The sequence below is a fragment of the Mauremys mutica genome, chromosome 1, assembly GCF_020497125.1.
Source record: "Mauremys mutica isolate MM-2020 ecotype Southern chromosome 1, ASM2049712v1, whole genome shotgun sequence".
Classification (NCBI taxonomy): Eukaryota; Metazoa; Chordata; order Testudines; family Geoemydidae; genus Mauremys; species Mauremys mutica.
The window spans coordinates 352,842,377-352,860,862 of record NC_059072.1 but is presented as its reverse complement, the minus strand read 5'-3'; the positions used below and the strand labels follow the sequence as shown (position 1 = coordinate 352,860,862).

Genomic DNA, 18,486 nt, shown 5'->3' with positions numbered 1-18,486 from the left:
CGCAAACATCTTTTGGGTCAGGACCCGCAGCTTGAGAAATGCTGGTCTCCCATGTGAAATCTGTAGAGTATAGGGTAAAATGCACAGAAGACCAGATTTCATGGCCTGTGACACATTTTTCAGAGCCATGAATTTGGTAGGGCCAAAATGAAAATATCACATGAAGATGCTGGTGCATTCAGCAGCAAAGGAGTTAAAGCATAAGAGAAGCTTTTGCAGAGGCAGGCGCAAGGTATGGGCAAGTTCTGGCCACCTTCCAGGCACACATCCTCAGGGGAAATATGGGAGGAAAAAGCATGTTTACAGTCAAGAATGAGCCCAAGATTTCAGACCTTCAGAGCAACATTAAGGAGAGTGATGGCAGTGTCAGAGACATGGGACAAAGAGAATTTTTTACCCGGGAGGAAGACTTCAGGCTTTGATTCATTCAGTTGTAGGAAGTTATGGTTGGAGCCAATAATTGAAACCTTCTGTCCTGTTTGTGGGTTTTGGAGAGCTGCTGGCATACTTCAAGCTGGTTAACCTGTGCTGAGTGTCCACATGTGTGCTGTGCAATTAATAAAACCCAGTGGAAAGGGGATCAAATTACTAATATATATAAGGAGAACAAAACTAAGAACAGACCCAGGAGAGAGAAGCAGTATCGAGTAATGGGTTAACGTACTAACTGATGGATTTTGGCAAAGGGAGGCAGGCATTTAAAGGTTCATCTACATTGCACTCTCCTTTTGGTAGCATATAGAGAACATACACTACATGTCCCCCTAGCATGGATATAATTAGCAGAGTGTGGATGGTGAGGCACTGCTTAGGCAAATACAGCAAGGACACACCTGAGCCCTGTGGATATATACCTAGGTATGCATCCTACCTGCCCAAGCAGTGCCTCTCCCATCTGTATGGTTGTTTTTAGCAGTGTAATGTCCCACTGCACCTCTGCTGCTGGAGTCTTTCCCCGCCAGAGGGAAGGACTCAGCAGTGGGAAAAGACTGTGGCAGCAGGGTTCTGGAAAGGCTCCAGCAACCTTAGAAATGCACATGTAACATCTCAAAGTGCTGTGTACTGTTCTCTGCAGACCAGACAGGGTCCAGGAAGGTTATTCATATGCAAGAGGTGGCGCGCATGAGCCAAAGGCTCTGTACTGTGCCCGGTACACAATGAATCTTCGAAGGTTGTTTAAAAGCTTGTATGATATTATATTGCATTTGTTTGAAAAATAGCCCATGAAGAGAAATTGGAAAGATTAGGACTGCAGTTCAAAGAGAGAGGCGAGAAAGGTACATAAAATGGTGAATGGTACAGACAAGATTAACCAGGGTCTCCTATTTTACCTTTTACAAATGCAAGAACTAGGAGAAAGTCAATGAAACAAGTAGTAAAATGATAAAGGAAATTGTTTTGCACAATGGTTAGTTAACCTGGGAAACTCCGTGCCACAAAGCATAATTGAGGATAAGAGTTTAGCAAGATTCCAAGAGAGATGAGGTATGTATACTGATAATGAGAACATGTACACCTTACGTTAGACAGGACAAAAACATAAAGGATGGATGTACATCTTAATACTTCAGCCCATAAGCCAGCCACTGACTGTGAGGGGTTAGGGACAGGTTATCTAACATTTGACAGTTACAAGAACTCTGTCACCTTCTTCTGAAGCATCCAGATCAGACCATTGTCAGAGACAAGATGTCAAATTAAATGGCCCACTGGTTTGATCTGGTATGGGAATTTCTAAGATATAGCCTCAGATCAGGAAAGGCAAGAACTCAAAGCATGAGTCTCTTAATCTTTCTGACACCGCTTATTAAGCTCTGTAATGCTGGTGGTAACCAAACACTCAAACATCCAGAGATAACAGTCGAGCACCCCTTTTGGTAAACTGGAGCCAAGGGTGCTCAGTACACACCACAAAAAAACTAAACAATCGCCACTAGGTGCCAAGGGGGAAATCCAGAAGCCCTGGCTGAAGTTTGTGTTGTTAAAGTAATTGCTGTAATTTAATTCTTGATTATCCCAGTCCCCATCTCAAAGAAGCCACTATATTCCTCAACTTCTGACAGACCTCCGCTCACATCACACCAGGCCTCTATTGATCCCTTAATTACTGTGGCCAATTCTGAGGTTTCTGGTCCTCCATGCGTGTGGCGAACTTCTGGGTCCAATAACAACATGCATCCCCATAAAGGCATATAAATATTTGTCCCAAACTTTCTTCACACATGCAAAGGGGGGGGGGGGTGCTTGGAGCCAGTAGATTTAACCATATTCTGTACAGATTTGCATAGTATTCAAACAAGCAGCTCTCCTAAGCTGTTCTCTTCAGATTCTCCTACTGTGATAGCAGAGTGCCTTATCTTTATGAAATAAATAACAGAACGGCAACAGTGCCTGGCATACTCCACAGCAGCTGTGGAGGACGGAGAAGGATTTTGTCGGCACTAAGGAGGGTTACATTTTCACAAGCACTGAAATAACTAGGTCACCTAAGGCACATTTTCAAAAGTGATTTTGGCACATAGGAACCTAGCTCTTTGGAGCCAAAGCCCCATTTGAAAATGGGACTAAGGTGCTTCTGGAGAGCAGGAAATCTTACAGCTCCCACTTCCTTTGTGTATCTCCTACCAGACAGTACAGGTGAAGTCAGACTCATTTCTTCTCTTTTCTCACTGATTCTTCTTATTCATTTGTAGAAGGGGATTTAACAATCAGCTGCTGTCAAACTAGTGCTCCCAAATTGCTTATCAAACTGACAGTAGTTCAGAAATAAATCAGCTCCACACCTGACTCTCAAATTACACCCACTGCAAAACATTCTTTTACCTCACTTATGAAAAAGTTTGTAGGTACATTTAAGAAAGAAAGAAAGAAAATCCCCTCAGTTAAAGGCTGATGCATCAAGATATCTACATGTGGCTGAGTACGATTGTCTCTTAGGCTATATCCACACTGCACATCACTGTTGGCAGTGTGTAGGCTACACGCGACCATCAGTGGTGATTAGCCTCTGGGCCAACGGAGCTGTGCCCAGGCACCCTGGCCAATTGGGGGGCCCTGGAAAATGGACGCCCCCGCGCCCTGACCCCACTCTGCCTGCCTGCCCGGTGCTCCTGCCAGGGAGCGGGGTCAGAGTGCAGGGGCTTGCCCCGCTCTGCCAGCCTGCCAGGTGCTCCTTATCAGTATACATACCTCATCTCTCTTGGAATCTTGCTGAATTCTTGTAATCAGTTATGCTTTGTGGCAGGGAGTTCCCCAGGTTAATTAAGCATTGTGCAAAAAAAATTCTTTTGATTATTTATCATACTATTTGTTGCCTTTCCATTTCATTAACTGTCTCTTTGTTCTTGAAAGGTAAACTAGGAGAGCCTGGTTAATCGTCTCCGTACCATTCATCATGCCTCTCCCTCTGAACTAATCCTTCCAATTTCTCTTCATATGATATTTTTCAAATTAAAAACCTTGTATGATATTATTGTATTTAACAGCCTTTGAAGGCACACCTTGTATGGGGCACAGCACGGAGCCTTGGGCTCACTCATTCTGTGTCTTGTATACAAATAACTTTCCTGGACTCAGGCGGGTATACAGAGATTAGTACACAGTAGTATGAGATGTTGTGTGTGCATTTCTAAGGTTGTAGGAAAAAAAACGTGTGATATGTTATTTGAGAAATAGTATGTGGTCCTGTGAATAAAACTGCATCCTACAGCATCCACATATGGGGCAGAGTTAAGTTGTATAGGTATCCTTACTTTAACTCCTAGGCAAATTTGACATCTCCTGAATTTCTAGGGCTTTTCTATGCAGCTAGCTTTCTCAAAGTCCTTCTCTACTTTTGGGAGTGATCCTCTTTAAGGCCCCAATCCTGCATCATCATGATCCACTAGCATGGAGTAAGGGGCCAAATTAACTGATCCAAAAGCTCATTGGGAATATTTTTAATATCCAAAGCCATCCTTTGGGATTTAGTCACTACCACTGAAGTTAGGAGGCCTTCAGCACCTTGCAGAGCGGGCCCTTTGTTAGCAGTCACTTCAGTATAGCCAACATACCTGGTATAATTAAAACAGAAAAATGAGGATTTTTAAGAAAAAACTGGTACAAAAGCAGCTTTCTATAGTATTCCATCCATGGATATATGTGACAAGAGTGGGGAATGTTCGCCACTGTGTTAAATGGAATTGAATTTAAGTAATACTGTGGTTCAGTGGTTGAGTTAAAACCAGTGGTCTGTATCGATACAAGGAGCTTTTACTCAAATTGAATCAGTTTCTGTCATAGAGCAGGCTGGAGATAATCAAACTGCTGAAAGGAACAGGCTCTCAAGGTTCATGCAACCCACTAAATATGTTTATAGCAGAGGAGACTCAACTTTATTTAAAGAGTTGTAATTCTGAAAATATAAACCAATTTTAAAATGTACATGTGGGTTGTTTTAGATGTTAAGACTTCAGCAGCTTTGCTGTGGAAGGCAGTGCTGTACATTTTCAGACTCCAGAACTGCTGTTCTCAATTCTGTCCAGTTTACAGGCAAACTGGTTATACTGGGAAACATATTTGTATAGCATACTGTATGCTGTGTACATATTGGCACAAATCCTTAGTGATCATTTAAAACAAATAATTTTTATTCAACAGAGTTTCAACTCCTGCATTCAGCTAATGGTAGGAGAACTGTTTATCCTCGTGTATGTTAAGCTTATTAATGTGTAACATGATAAATGTGTAGAACTGATATGGAGGGGGTAAACAGCCCGAGGGAGAGAGCATCTTTCACCAGTGACCCCTTGCGGCATCTTGGGATATGTATTCATGATTAAAAGCTTCTTTTTATGAAATGCAAAAAAAGGTTGCTACTGGAAAGACTGGCTGGCTCAGAAGATAGAGCGCCTTTCATATTTGATCAGTAGAGACCAAATTACCTTCTGCTGGCTGTTCAGTAGCCTCTCAGGGTATGTCTACACAGCAGCTGGGACTCTGGGAGCATGCTTTCCATTGGGAACAGACAGACACATGCTAGCTCTCTTCAAGCTGGTGTGCTAAACATAGCAGTGCGGCCATGGTGGCACAGACAGTGGCTTAGGCTTGTCGCCCGAACACACATGCACCCAAGCCCGACCCCTCGGGTGCATACTCGGGTGGTTAGGCCAAGACACCAGCTGTGCTGCTGCAGCCACGCTGCTCTTTTTACCGTTGAGCTAGCGCATTTGTCTGCCCACAGTGGGAAGCATGCTCCCAGCTGCTGTGTAGACATACACTGAGAAATGAGTACGTGGTTCTGTGATGGGATGGAGCAGGCCCAGAGGCCCCCTGCGAGAGGCCTCAGGGTCCTGCCCCATCCTGTCTCAGAGGGGAGCAGAAGAGAAGTCCTCCAAGTGACCTAGAGTGGTTGCAGGGAAGCACCCAATCAGAGAGGCTTCAGGGAGCAGCCAGTCCCTATAAAGAGGAGTTGCAGCACCAGACAGGCAGTTCCTTGCTGGAGCTAGCAGAGTGCAGGCAGTGCTCCTAGCTGGCCAAATGGAATTGCAGCACAAAACATAGCTCAGTACTAGTAGCGACTAGGGTTGCCAGGCATCCGGTTTTCGACCAGAATGCCCGGTTGAAAAAGGACACTGGCAGCTCTGGTCAGCACCGCCGACTGGGCCATTAAAAGTCTGCAGGGCTAAGGCAGGCTAGTCCCTACCTGTCCTGTCTCCGCACTGCGCCCTGGAAGTGGCCAGCAGGTCTGGCTCCTAGGTGGGGGGGATGTCAGGGGGCTCCGCACTCTGCCCCCACCCCCGAGCTGTGGCAGTGGGTGGAGCTTCCTGCCCACCGCACCTAGGAGCTGGACCTGCTGGTCACTTCCAGGGCGCAGCGTGGAGCCAGGGCAGGCAGGGAGCCAGCCGGCCTTAGCCCCATTACACCGCTGAGCGGGAGCCGCCCGAAGTAAGCCCGCGCCCCAATTCCCTGCCCCAGCTCTGAGCCCCCCCAAACCTGAAGCCCCCTCCTACACCCCAAACCCCTCATCCCCAGCCCTCACCCTCCGTCAGAGCCCTCACCCCCCTTCACCCTAACCTCCTGTCCCAGCCCAGAACCCCCTCCCACACCCTGAACCCCTCATCCACAGCCCCACTCCAGAGCCTGCACTCCCAGACAGACCTCTCACCCCCTCCCACACCCCAACCCCCACCTCAACCCACAGTGCCCTCCCACACTCCCAATCCCTCGGCCCCACCCCCCAGCCTGGAGCTCCCTCCTGCACCCCAAATCCCTCATCCCTGGCCCCACCCCAGAGCCTTCACCCCCTTCCACACCCCCAACCCCCTGTCTCAACCTGCAGCCCCCTCCCACACTCCAAATCCCTCAGCTCCACCCCCCAGCCTGGAGCCTCCACCTGCACCCCAAACCCCTCATCCCTGACCCCACCCCAAAGCCTGCACTCCCAGCTGGAGCCCTCCACCTCACCCTCTCCCGCACCCCAACCCCTGCCTGGAGCCCCTCCCACACCCTGAACCCCTCATTTCTGGCCCACCCTGGAGCCCTCACCCCCAGTTAGAGCCCTCACCCCCTGCCCCAGCCCAGTGAAAGTGAGTGAGGGTGGGGGAGAGCGAGCCACCGAGGGAGGGGGAATGTAGTGAACGGGGGGGCAGGGCCACGGGGAAGGGGCGTGGCTTTGGGGAAGGGACAGGACTAGGGTGTTTGGTTTTGTGCCATTAGAAAGTTGGCAACCCTAGCAGGGGTGGGGAAGCGAAGAAGAGCTCCTGGCTGGCTGCTGGGCCTGAGCTTAGAAGAGAGCTAAGGGCAAGCCACTGGTGAAAGCCCGAATCTGTCTGTCCCCCCACCAACTTTTTTGGCCCACATTGGCAGCTCAGCAGAGGCCAAACACTAAATGGACCGTGGAGACTGACCTCCTCTCTGTGCCATAGAGGTAGCTGTTGCTAGTGGGAACCGCATGTTAGCAGCAGCGGAGCAAAAACGTGGTGCTGCAGCTCATGCTGCAAACAAAGAAGCTGGGACTCCAGGCCTGTTGATCCGGCACTTCTCTCACAGAGATTCCCAGCAAAGTGTCATGAAATTGGCAGATACTCATTGCTTAGAGACAATCAGCTTCAGTCCTTGGTATTCCCCCAGCACGGTGAGACAAGGCTGAGTCCATGGAACGCAGCTGCTCAGATTTCACTAGGAGGAGTCACCAGCATCCATTATTTCTTGTCAAATCCGTTTGACATTTAATTACAATCCCAGATCTATTCCAAACTATTTATACAATAACAAAACAGTGCTACTAATGACTCCACAAAGGAAGGTGACAGGAGTAGATACCAGCATCTTCCATGGGGGTTCTTTAGGAAGGAACTCTAAGTTGCTAGTACAAGATATTAGCTGGTTCCTAAACGAACTGTAAAGCTGAAGATGAGGCTGGCAGAGGAAAGTGTGTTTTTTTTAACCTCCTTGGCACTGACAGACTCGAAATGCCCAGACAGCCTAAAGCTACATCACTCAATTTTCAAAGCCAGGCTCGAGGAGTTGGCATCACAGACCTCCTGACTTCCTGCACCAGAGGGGCTTAATGAAACATGGAGGGAATTTTGGGAGAGCTCCTGAGTCCAAAATCCTCTCAATCCTGCCACTTTCATCCAGACTTGACTCTCATTAGAAAAACAAAAGCAAAGTGTAGCTGGCATCAATAGGTCTCTCTCCCTCTCTGTGTGTCATTTATAGACAGAATAGTGAAATGTAGTTTAAAAGAAAAGAGTGCTAAGGTCTCTCGATTGATTGATTTTGCACCAAACCTTTCCAAGAGAGAGTTAGCCACCAGCCATTTCATTCTCTGCAAACCTGAGTTACATCAAATGAAGCAACAAAATCTGGCATCATGCAGGTGAATGTATATCTCATTCTGCTGGGATTCAGAAACCTTCCCTCGCCAGTGAAAAAATACATTTCTAGCTTATGCCAACTCCTTGTTGTGTGTGACTTTGTTTCAGATCTTTCAATATCTGTTAGAATGAGAGAGACAAGGCAGGTTGAAAGATCAATACAGAACTCCGGCATTTCAAATATTGATAAAGCTTATGCGAGTCTGGCTGCCAGACAATTTCGCTATACCCTTTCCTTTCCCTATACAAAATGCATGTGCCTAGAATCCAGTGCTGTAAAGAAATGAAGCATGCTAATTATTAAGAGATGAGTGATATTTTGAAAGAATATCAGACTCTTTCCAGGGTTATAGGTTCCCTGCTTTAAACCTAATGCATGTTCCCCTCTAGGCGTTCTCTCTTTCTGTGATGTTTTGTTTTGTTTTAACTTCCTGCATTCAAACATCCATTTTATTTTCCTGTAAGTAGGACACACATTTATCCACACTGAGCATAGTTTCTCCCTTAACTCTACCTATTAATAATGCAGTAGAGAATAACGCAGACCATCCATTACTTTGATGCTCTCATCTAGCAGAAAATCAACCCAGGAAATTAGGTTTATCTGTTTTTCGTTTCATGATATGGAGTTTGTAAGCTGTCTTCCCTCCCTCCCTCCCTCCCTTCCCCCACCCATTTCTGGGTGCTTCATCAAGATAATTTCTGTTCTGTAAAGGTGTAAAGATAAAGTATCCTGCATACTCCCCCTCCCTCCCCACTCATAGATCGCATGTGCTTTAGAAGGAGGAGAAGAAGGATTGGCCAGGGGTTAGGATTCTAGCTAATGCTTTGACAAAGCCATGTTCAATTCCCAGTTCTGCCACAGACTTCCTGTGTGACATTGGGCAAGTCACTTAGCCTCTCTGTGCCTCAGTTCCCCATTTGTACAATAGGGATAACAGCCCTCCCCCACTTCACAAGAGTGTTTGAAGATAAATACATTAAAGATTGTGAGGCGCTCAGATACTACATTGATGGTGACCACATAAGTACCTACGGTAAGACTATCCCAAACCTGGTTCCACATTCCAGGCGTTTTTTTGCAAGATGCCAGGTCATGAATAAATGGAGACAGAGGAAAAGATATACTCCATCATATATTGAAATGCTTAGTTCCACTTTCTTTAATCTCAGGATCAGTTGTGTGCACTCATTAACGAGATTGGCTCCATACATGCATCATTTACACTTCTAGTTGAGAGTTTTGCCTCTTTGGCTTTCCATGTGTTATCATCATGTAGTCACGTTGACTGGAGCACATATTCCCTTACATATAGTTGATGATTGGATGATCAAGGAGTCAGGACATGAGGACCCATCATTGCAGTGCTGTAGGTATTAGGTTCAGCTCCAATTACTTGTCCAGTCTCAACAGTTGGAATTCAGAGGAACCCTATTAGAGATGGATAAAAGTGAAAGCTTTTCCTTGTCAGTTAATAGTCTTGGAATGAAGCTAAAACAAATCTAGCAGATATTGCTGATAACCAGGTGAAGAACTATGTTAAGTCATCTGAAGTGTATTTGTCTCAGATAGGGTGACCAGATCACCACACTAAAAATCGGGACACATTGGGGTGCCATCAGCCCCTCCCCCCCCCCACAGTCCACCCCGGCTCCTCCCAAGCTCTGCCTCCACTCTGCCCCCAGTCCCGCCCCCTCCCTGCTCGGACCCCCCACTGCGCCCTTCCTCATCCCCTGGCCTGCCACTGGCTTGCTGTGTCCCTTCTCAGTCCCCCACCCACCGCTCGCCTCCCCCGCACCCGCCACTCGCCTCTTCACCCCCCCTACCTGTCACTCACCCCTACTGTGCCGACTTCCCCTCTGCCAGGTGGGTGCTCGCCCTCCCCCCTCCTCTTCCCGCCCCTGCACCGCCTTCACCCCACCCCCATTCCACCCCTTTCCCCCAAGTCCCCGCCCATGCCCTGCCTCTTCTCCGCCTCCTTCCCTGAGTGCGCCAGGTACCCGCTCCTCCCCCCTCCCTCCTGGAAAGCGCTAAGCGCCACCAAACAGCTGTTAGGTGGTGGGAAGCACTGGAGGGTGGGAGGAGTAGGAACGCGGTGCGCTGAGGGGAGAGGGGGGAAGGAGGTGAGGAGTGGGGAGCTTGGCTGCAATTTCTCCCTGTGGGTGCTCCAGCCCCGGAGCACCCACAGGGTCAGCGCCTCCCTCCCACTCGCCTCCTTACCTCAATATCGGGACAAATGGCGTCCCGATCGTACATTGATCGGGACGCGGGACAAAGGGTTAAATATCGGGACAGTCCCGATTTTATCAGGACATCTGGTCACCCTAGTCTCAGACAATACCTCGTATGGTGGAAGAGTGCCTGACCTGACACCTGGAGGGCAGTTTACAACCCCTAGCCTCCCATGATATCTCTGCTTACAGAACCTGGATGTTGGTTCTGACATCTGTACTTGTACCATCCATGCTGTGTAGCTCTTTCAAAGGACCATAACCTATTTCTGTTCTTAGATCCATGTGAAATTCACATTTTGTGTAGCTCTAAGCGATGTATTCTGTGAGGGTTAGTGATTTAAGAACAAACTGCATAAGGCCAAAATGCAAACTTCCAAACTGCTCAATCCAAATCATTTGAACCATTAATCCATCCAAAAGGTGGGGGGGAGGAGGTGGGAGGAGTCACCCACAAGGATTTAATTCGACCCCTAAGATAATTGGTCTTTCCAGAAATGCAGATAACATGTCAGGGTCTTGGAGATGAGAGCAGTCTTCAGGTCTGTAGAATAAAAGTGTAAGTGCAAACAGTCAACAAAAGGGATTTTGTAACCTCCTAACATCGGGCATTAGGCAGTCTCTAATATGACATTCACACTGCTGGGTGCCATGCAGGAACAAGCAATAGATATGGAAATCCTTAGTCCCTCACAAGCAGTTAGGAATAGTCACAGGCTCACGACACAGCGATCAGATCTTCAAGTAGGAGAGGAATCAGAATCCAAATTTCTTTCTTCACTACAAGCCCACATAGGAAACTCCCAGTGTTCTATATGAGAAGATAGAAAGGGAACTTTGGCAATGGAAACAATAACCTACTATAGGAGAAGCAGTTCTCGTGCCCACTGACTTGTTCCACTGCTGATGGACAAAGCCATAGCTGATCACACTGGATTTCCAGTCTTGCCAGCTCTGATTACTCGGATCCAGAGCATGTTTTTCTCACACACCTTGGCCCCTGAAATGAGGCAGATTAAATAGTTTGGTCCATAACTGGTGTGTCAAGTCAAGGAATTCACAAAAATTGTTTGTTTTTGTGGATTTTTTAAAATAAGAATTAATTGGAGGACATTTGTAACAATTCGAACAATGGTATCTTTTCACTAGCTCCACCCACAGTGATTTCACATTAGAATCAAATCAGTAGGCCAGTTCTTGGGGATTGATCCAGCCATCACTTGGTTTTCATGCTTTAATAGTCAGGCTCATCAAAAGCAAACTACATTACAGACAACCCCTATTTAAGAGCCAGGATTCTCTGGAGGAAAGACAATTGTACTTCCTAAATATTGGAAGCCCTCTTTTGTGCTGTCTGATTTAGAGAGTTCCGGTTTCTATAACTCATTTCTTTTATGAGGACAGAAACCTCAGCTTGTAGGGTCTGTGAGCAGCAAGTTCAGTGCTGACCGACCCTCTACTAGAATATGAGGTGGGAGCAAGGGTTGGTATTTTCAAAGGGCCTAAAGGAGTTAATCTGGGATTGGACAATCCTTCGGGCCCCTGTGAAAATGCCAGGCAAAATGCCCAATTTAACTGGCTACCCATGAATCCTATGGTACCCAAATCCACCCTGGGCCCAGACGGGTGAGTGTTGGACAGTAGGTACCAGAGTTTAATACTAATATGCAACAAAAAATTGTGGGGGCTCCATACTGTCGGAGAAAAAGAAGACCAGCTAAACCTTTGAATAACAAGCTGAGGGTACAGCATGTACCTACTGCAGAGCTCAGCTTGCAGCAGAGCTTTCCTATTGGTGAGCTAACCTCGCTGTTCTTGATGCGCTGCCAGAAAGCCCCTGGTTTAGTGACTGCTGTTTTGTCACAGTTAGACACATGTTGACAATGCACTTGATTGCAGTACGAAAGGTTCTTTAAGATCAAAGTCAATGGTAGTCCTCGTCAGCTTGCTTTGCATGGTTTCTAATGTCCTTTTCAAGTAAGAACAAAGGCTTTGTGACCTAAGTAGATACAAACATATGAAAAAAATGAACATGGAAATTCTTTCCAAAGTGTTCTGAATTTTTGTCTATCAATTTTCAGTTCAATGTAATAATGCTTGTATTGGCATGATAAGCTGTCCATGTCTTGCCAGTATTTTCCCTGCCTTTCATACAACTCCCAGTAAGGCCACGCTCCGTGGAGTAGATTTGAATAGCACTCAGGAGCTCTGTCTGGAGTAGTAATGCCACTCTTGAAAGTCAAAGTCAGTCCAACTGTTCGTTTCTTATTATTCAGAGACACACCTGTTAGTTCTCTGGTGTCTAAGAACCATGTCTAAGTGGATTTGTAATTTTTTCTCAGTGTTTTTGGAGTCTGTTACTTGAAGGTCATATAAAAGCTCATTTTGTTAGAGGTGTATCAGTGATGGCAGGCAACCTTGGGGGGTTTCCATTCAAGAGCTTCAAGACAGCCATATTAACCAAACATCATCACCCCTCCCGAATCATGCAGTGCCTCAAGCTTTGGTCTGTTTTGGGGGTTTTGCAACTCTTCTGACTTTGACTTTCTCCGGACAGTGATGATCACCTTCCAAGTTACAAGGTGATCTGCCAAAAGCTATTGTTTCTACTGACCAATGTTTCCAAAGGGCATAATATGTTCTACAGCCAAAGCCAGTCTAAACAGGGTACTGAGGAACTGCCAATCCCTTCTATCTCCTGATAGGCACAATTAATTCTACCTTGTACTCTATAGCACCTGCCATAGGAGTGTCTTGCTAACACTATGAATCAAAACCTTCCAGCCTAGCTGTGAGGTAGGCGAGTATTAACATTTCCATTTTACAGATGAGGAAACTGAGGCACGAAGCAGTTGTGACCTGTCTGATGTCATGCAGGAAGTAGTGCCAATGCCAGGCATAAAACTTAGCTCTACGGACTCCCAACCCATCGTTTAACCATAGACTGACCGTCTCGTCAGCCCTGGCAGTCCTCTCACATGAGTTCACATTCCCTCCCACACCTCTTCTCGAGAGCTGGAGTCTATTGCTTTCTAAGTGCATATTGTCAGCATTGTTCAAAAAGAACAGGAAGGCTGGAGACTATGATATAGTGTATATATACATCCTTAACCTATTGATGCTGCCTTGAAAATCCCTGAGACCGTTCAAGCACTCTCAAAACTATCCCTGCAAACCATATGCCTAATAGTGTAGATCTGTGTAGGACTCTTACCCATAGGCATAGTTTGACTTCTGTATTTGGGTGAGCGGGCAGCTCAGTCAGGCCAATGAGGCTGTGTGTGGGGATGGGGCTAGCAAAGTCCACGCCTGCCCCCCACCGCCCAACTACACCCATGCTCTCTCTTTAAGAGTCCATCAATCCTTGACAGGTAATTTTCTGGTTTTCCATACCCTTCCGCCTCAGGAAACGTGACAAATCATGATATGAAATTCCTAGATGTTTTTTCCTTTAAAAAAATGACAGTTTTAATTTCACCATCAAAAAACGGATACTGTGTTGTCACTGTAATTGACATCCCGCTGTTTGTTCCTGTATAACACCTTTTCTTCTGTCTTCACTCAAGCTACACTTCTGATGAAGCAGGCCTGGCCACAGACATCCTCCTCTTGTGCCACAGAGGGTACCTTTCACCTCCCAGTGGACACTGGGACTGAGAACAGAACTTACCAAGCTTCATCTGCAGCATTCAGTAAATAAATCTTTTCTTCTGGGGTTTTGCTTTGTTGTTTTGCTTCTGTTTAACTCCTCCCTCCCTCTCTCTCTCTCTCTCCAGTGGCTTGGGGGTTTATGTGGGACATTTGGTCTGCTGGCAATGTGTTGGTTAACTTTGTGTCTGTTAAGACTGCTTCGGATATTGGGTGCCAAAAGAACTAAATGATTATTAATAATACTGGGCTCAATAGCATTTACTTACGTAGTTGGGAAGAACAATTCCCTTCCACTGCAGGAATTATTGGCTGAAATTCTATAGCAGAAGGTGATCATAATGGTCCCTTCTGGACTTAAATCCTACTAATTTCTGAATACCTTCTTGTCCTGAAGACAAGCTAAATATCACTGCCCCAAATAAATTTGCATCCATAAAAAATATGCCAAGGAGGAAAATATTTGCACCTACTTGTGTTAATGAAAAAGAGACATATGGGGTTGAGTAGGGAAGCCTCTGTTTTACCTGTATCCTCAATCATTGAGAAAAATGTAAATCATTTTCAGATCTATATTAATGATGCCCCTCCTGTTTAATGTGCAGAAATCTATTCAGTACAGTAGGTTTGGCCAGATTACTGTACTTGGACTCTCTCTGGTCAAATAATGAATTCTCCTTTGGTAATAAGCAACAGAACACATGCATGTACACACAATAATTAAGCAAAATAGTTTGTGTAGAGCGGAATCCAGGAGAAGAGAGGGTCACTTCATCTTTCATTCAAGAAGGCAACAGAAGTTGGTAATCCCAAAATAAAGATGATTTTCCAGGGATTCAAATGAAACTCTCAGTAGGACTTTCCCATCCACTTTCCTGCTCTTAGGCTCCCTAAGCCCCAGTTATCACAATACCCCAACCGATGGCTATGTATCCTTCTGTTGATAAGTTTCCTGTTTTGTTTTGTTTCAACTTGCAGGGCAACAGTTTTCCACTACACACTTCAACTACGGTCAATGTATGTATATAGTCACAAGGGTACCTTTGTTCCAGTGCAAATCCTTTAATTAACTAGGCAATTTTAAAGTTATACTGTGCATACTAAAAGCTCATGCGACAATTGCCATTTTAAATGCAAGCCATACGTGGTCCACAATCAGCCCCCAAAAGTCACTGCTCTGCCCCAAGATGGTGCCGTACCTCTGAAGTGGCCGCACAGCTCTGTACTGATACAGAAGGACAGCCTAAGATGAATACATCTGGTTTTTCTATTTGGTGATAACCCAACATCTGTCTGTGAAATATTATTTAGGTAGGAGCAACAGAAATCCTCAGAGATGGAAATTTCTGCCTATTTAGAATTTCTTTCTATCAGTCTAAAAGTTCATGTGAAAAAAATGTGTCTGCTATTCAGTGCACTGCAGTACTGCAGAATCTACAATGTTGAGATTTACAGGGTAGAGGGGATTTAGCCACACATCTTCCACTATTCGTAATGGAAGATGAATGACTAAGTGGCCTGTACTGTTTTTAGCAGTGTTCTAGCCGTGTTGCTCCCAGGATATGAGAGAGAGAAGCTGGGTGAGGTAATACCTTTTATTGACCAACTTCTGTTGGTGCTAGAGACCAGCTGCTTTGTTTACACTGAGCTCTTCTTCGAAAGTCTCAACCTGCAGCCAAACACAGTAAAGGATAGATAAACTTCCTCATTCATCCCAAGAGGGTATTAATAGCTAAATCCATGGGCAGTGTAATGGAGGCTGGGGGAGGCTAAGCCTCCCCAAACCTCACACTGCCAGGCGGGGGGGGAGGAGCAGTGCTGGATTTGGGGCCCAAAAATCTCCCCCACCACAACCCCGGGGCTGCAGCAGGGGCACAGAGCTTTTCCGGTCTCAGGGCCACAACGGTGGGGGGGAAGGAGTGAGCAGGGGGCGGGGCCGCAGGGGAAGGGGCGGAATAGGGCCAGGGCTGTGGGCGGAATGGGGACAGAGCTGCTGGGGGAAAGGGTGGAACTGGGCTCCAAGCTCAGAGCTCCAGTCAGGGTCTCTGCTGCAGTCCTGGCTGAGAGCTTGACCCAGGCCAGAACTGAGCTCTCGGCCCCCCTTCAGCCCCCATGGCCCGGACTGAGTTCTCAGCCCCCTCTCCCCCAACCCGACTGAGTCATGAGGGGCTGAGGGCAGTGAGCAGGGGTGTGGCCTCTGCCGGAAGAGGCGGGGCAGGGGGCTAGCCTCCCCCAAGGGGGAGCTTCACTTGCTGCCCCTGGTAAAATGATCACAATTAGGCTTTAAAATTAACACTGTTCTAAACACTGTTTCTAAAACTCTCACATATCTTTCATCATTAAAGTTTGATTAAAGAAGATTTTAATCCATGAACCAGTACAAATTGTTCTGTTTTAATTTTTTCCAATTAATAAATACACCAGATTTAGATTACATCTGTCTAGAGTACTGTCATCTATTTTTTTATTTTGAAGTAACAGCTAAATTATCAGTGAATCAGGAATCCTGAAATTCTGGCAGGTTTGAGTGATTGCAGATCATAGCAGTAAAAACATGCACCACTTAGTATTTCCACTTCCTCTAAATGCACATAAAAATGTAATCAGGAATGAGATCTGATGCCAACTAATCACAATCTAGTAGGTCTTTGTTAAACTGATTAAAAGAATCTAGGCCAAAAGCAGTGAGAGTGCTATTGTGGAGGAGAATGGTGGTGTTGAGTAAAAAGTTTGTAAATGGATTTTCTGTGTACATAAAGAATTCTACCAGCCTCTAAAATAGCAGTTCCTGCCCCTTCCACTGATATGGTAAATGTGGAGGTGAATGGAAAGGTTGTTGCTTTAATAGGGCTTTTAAATTATTACACATTTAGTAATATTACTTTAAAGCTTTTTTCAATCTCACTTCCCCCGTTTTAGTTTAGTTCCCATTGCTAGGCTAACCGTGACCTGGCAGCATTTGATGGGTCAATGTCTATGATTCTTAATTGTGATGCTAGATGCAGAACTAAAACATTAGCTAAATGGAAATTGGCCCACTTTATTTTAAAAGCCAGCACTGCTGGCTCTTGGCACTTTTAAGCTGGAGGGCATTTGCTGTGGAAACACAGGAGGTTCTTCTTTTAGGCTGTTAGATTGTCTGTGTGAAATGAATGGGTTGTTTCAGTCCACTTCCTAGTGGGTAAGTGACATCCCACAATTAGTATAGTATAAGCAGTGTTGTAGCCATGTTGGTCCCAGGATATTAGAGAGACGTGGGTGAGGGTATATCTTTTATTGGAGAGCTTCAGTTGATGAGAGAGACAAGCTTTCTAGCTTACACAGAGTTCTTCTTCAAGTCTGGGAAACTTACTTAGGGCACGTCTACACTTAAAATCTCCACTGCGCTGCTGTAGCTCTTTAATGAAGATTCTCTACGCCAACAGGAGAGAGCTGTCTTCTTAATCCACCTCCATAAGAGGCAGCAGCTATGTGGACGGGAGAAGCTCACTCATCGACGTAGAATTGTCTACACTGGGGATTAGGTTGGTACAACTACGTCACTCAGGGATGTGGATTTTTCACACATGAGCGCAGAGGCGACACGCGTGTGGGGAGACATGGGGTCATGTGCATCCCCAGATTATTGTGAGTGCTGAGCTCTCCTTCTCCTGCTGCACCTCCCACCCGACATGTTTCCAGCTTGCTCGGCCCCTGTCCCTGGCAGCCGGGCCTGGGCAGGGAGTGGAGGGGGCAGGACGGAGCCACTTCTCATACTGGGTGAGGATGGCCTAAGGTGCCCAGGTGCCCGTTTTTGACTGGAAAGTCCAGTCAAAAAGGGGATATGGCAATGTCCGGTCAGATCTACTGACTGGACACCCAAAATTCAGTTACTGTGGGCAAGGGAGGCAGGGAGGCGCTGGGTCATCACCTATCCAGCCGGGGCCACCTCTTACCTGCATCAGGCGGCTGCAGCTCCCAGCCCTGACTCTGCAGGCAAATCCCTCCTGACCTGGGCAGGAGGGGTGGGAGGGAAAAGCAGTGAGTGACAGTGGGGAGGGGGAAGAGGAGTGGGGAGGTGGGGGGCCTTCGGGGGAAGAGGTGGAGCAGGGGAGGTTCCAGCACTCCTGCCTGAGTGCCCGTTTTTAAAATATTACCAAGTTGGCAACCCTAGGGTGGCCGCTTTGGGTTGCTGCCTCTGTGCAGTGCAGCTGCTGCCTGAAAGAGAGCCTGGCTGAGGAGGAGGCGGTGGCCCGCCCCCTCCGCTCCCAACCCGGGCCTGGCTGCCAGGAAGTGGGACCAAGTGAGCCGGAAACGCGATGGTGGGGTGGGGTTCCAGCTCACGCTGCCCCTGTCCCCCGAACTTGGGCCTGAGTGGGCTGGCCACCACCACCTCCCCAGCCAGGCTCTCGCAGGCACAGAGCAACCGCGCTCAGCTCGTGTGAGAAGAGGGTCCATCCTGCCCACTCTGCTCCCTGCCCAGGCCCAGCTGCCAGGGACAGGGGCCGAACGAGCCGAAAACATGCCGGAGGGGGCGGTGCAGCAGGAGAAGGACAGAGCCCTCCGCCCACAGGTAACTCTGGTGGGGAGAGTGCAGCAGCCCCAGGCCAGGCTCAGGGTGCGGGGTCGCTGGAGAAGGCGCCAGGAGCAAGTTCCCTGGCCTCTGCTCAGCCCGAGTTTGGGGCAGTGCCCACGCTCCTCCTCCTGCTGAGGTGTCCATGAGGGCGCAGGATCTCTGGGGAGACATTGTGGTGCTGTGAGTCCCCCG

The 18,486-nt window shown here is 47.2% G+C and overlaps 1 protein-coding gene across 9 annotated transcripts in view; it reads left to right on the top strand.

Moving 5' to 3' along the window:
• Positions 1-18,486, top strand: part of FAM168A (family with sequence similarity 168 member A) — a 346,961-nt gene that overhangs the window by 300,848 nt on the left and 27,627 nt on the right. For 4 of the 9 annotated variants that reach the window (XM_045021950.1, XM_045021941.1, XM_045021970.1 and 1 more), the window contains 3 exons: positions 4,639-4,665; positions 13,658-13,783; positions 14,718-14,756. In XM_045021950.1, coding sequence (XP_044877885.1) covers positions 4,639-4,665; positions 13,658-13,783; positions 14,718-14,756 — 192 coding nt within the window. The remainder of the gene's footprint in view (positions 1-4,638; positions 4,666-13,657; positions 13,784-14,717; positions 14,757-18,486) is intronic. The other 5 variants (XM_045021956.1, XM_045021987.1, XM_045021962.1 and 2 more) reach the window with 3 other exon arrangements.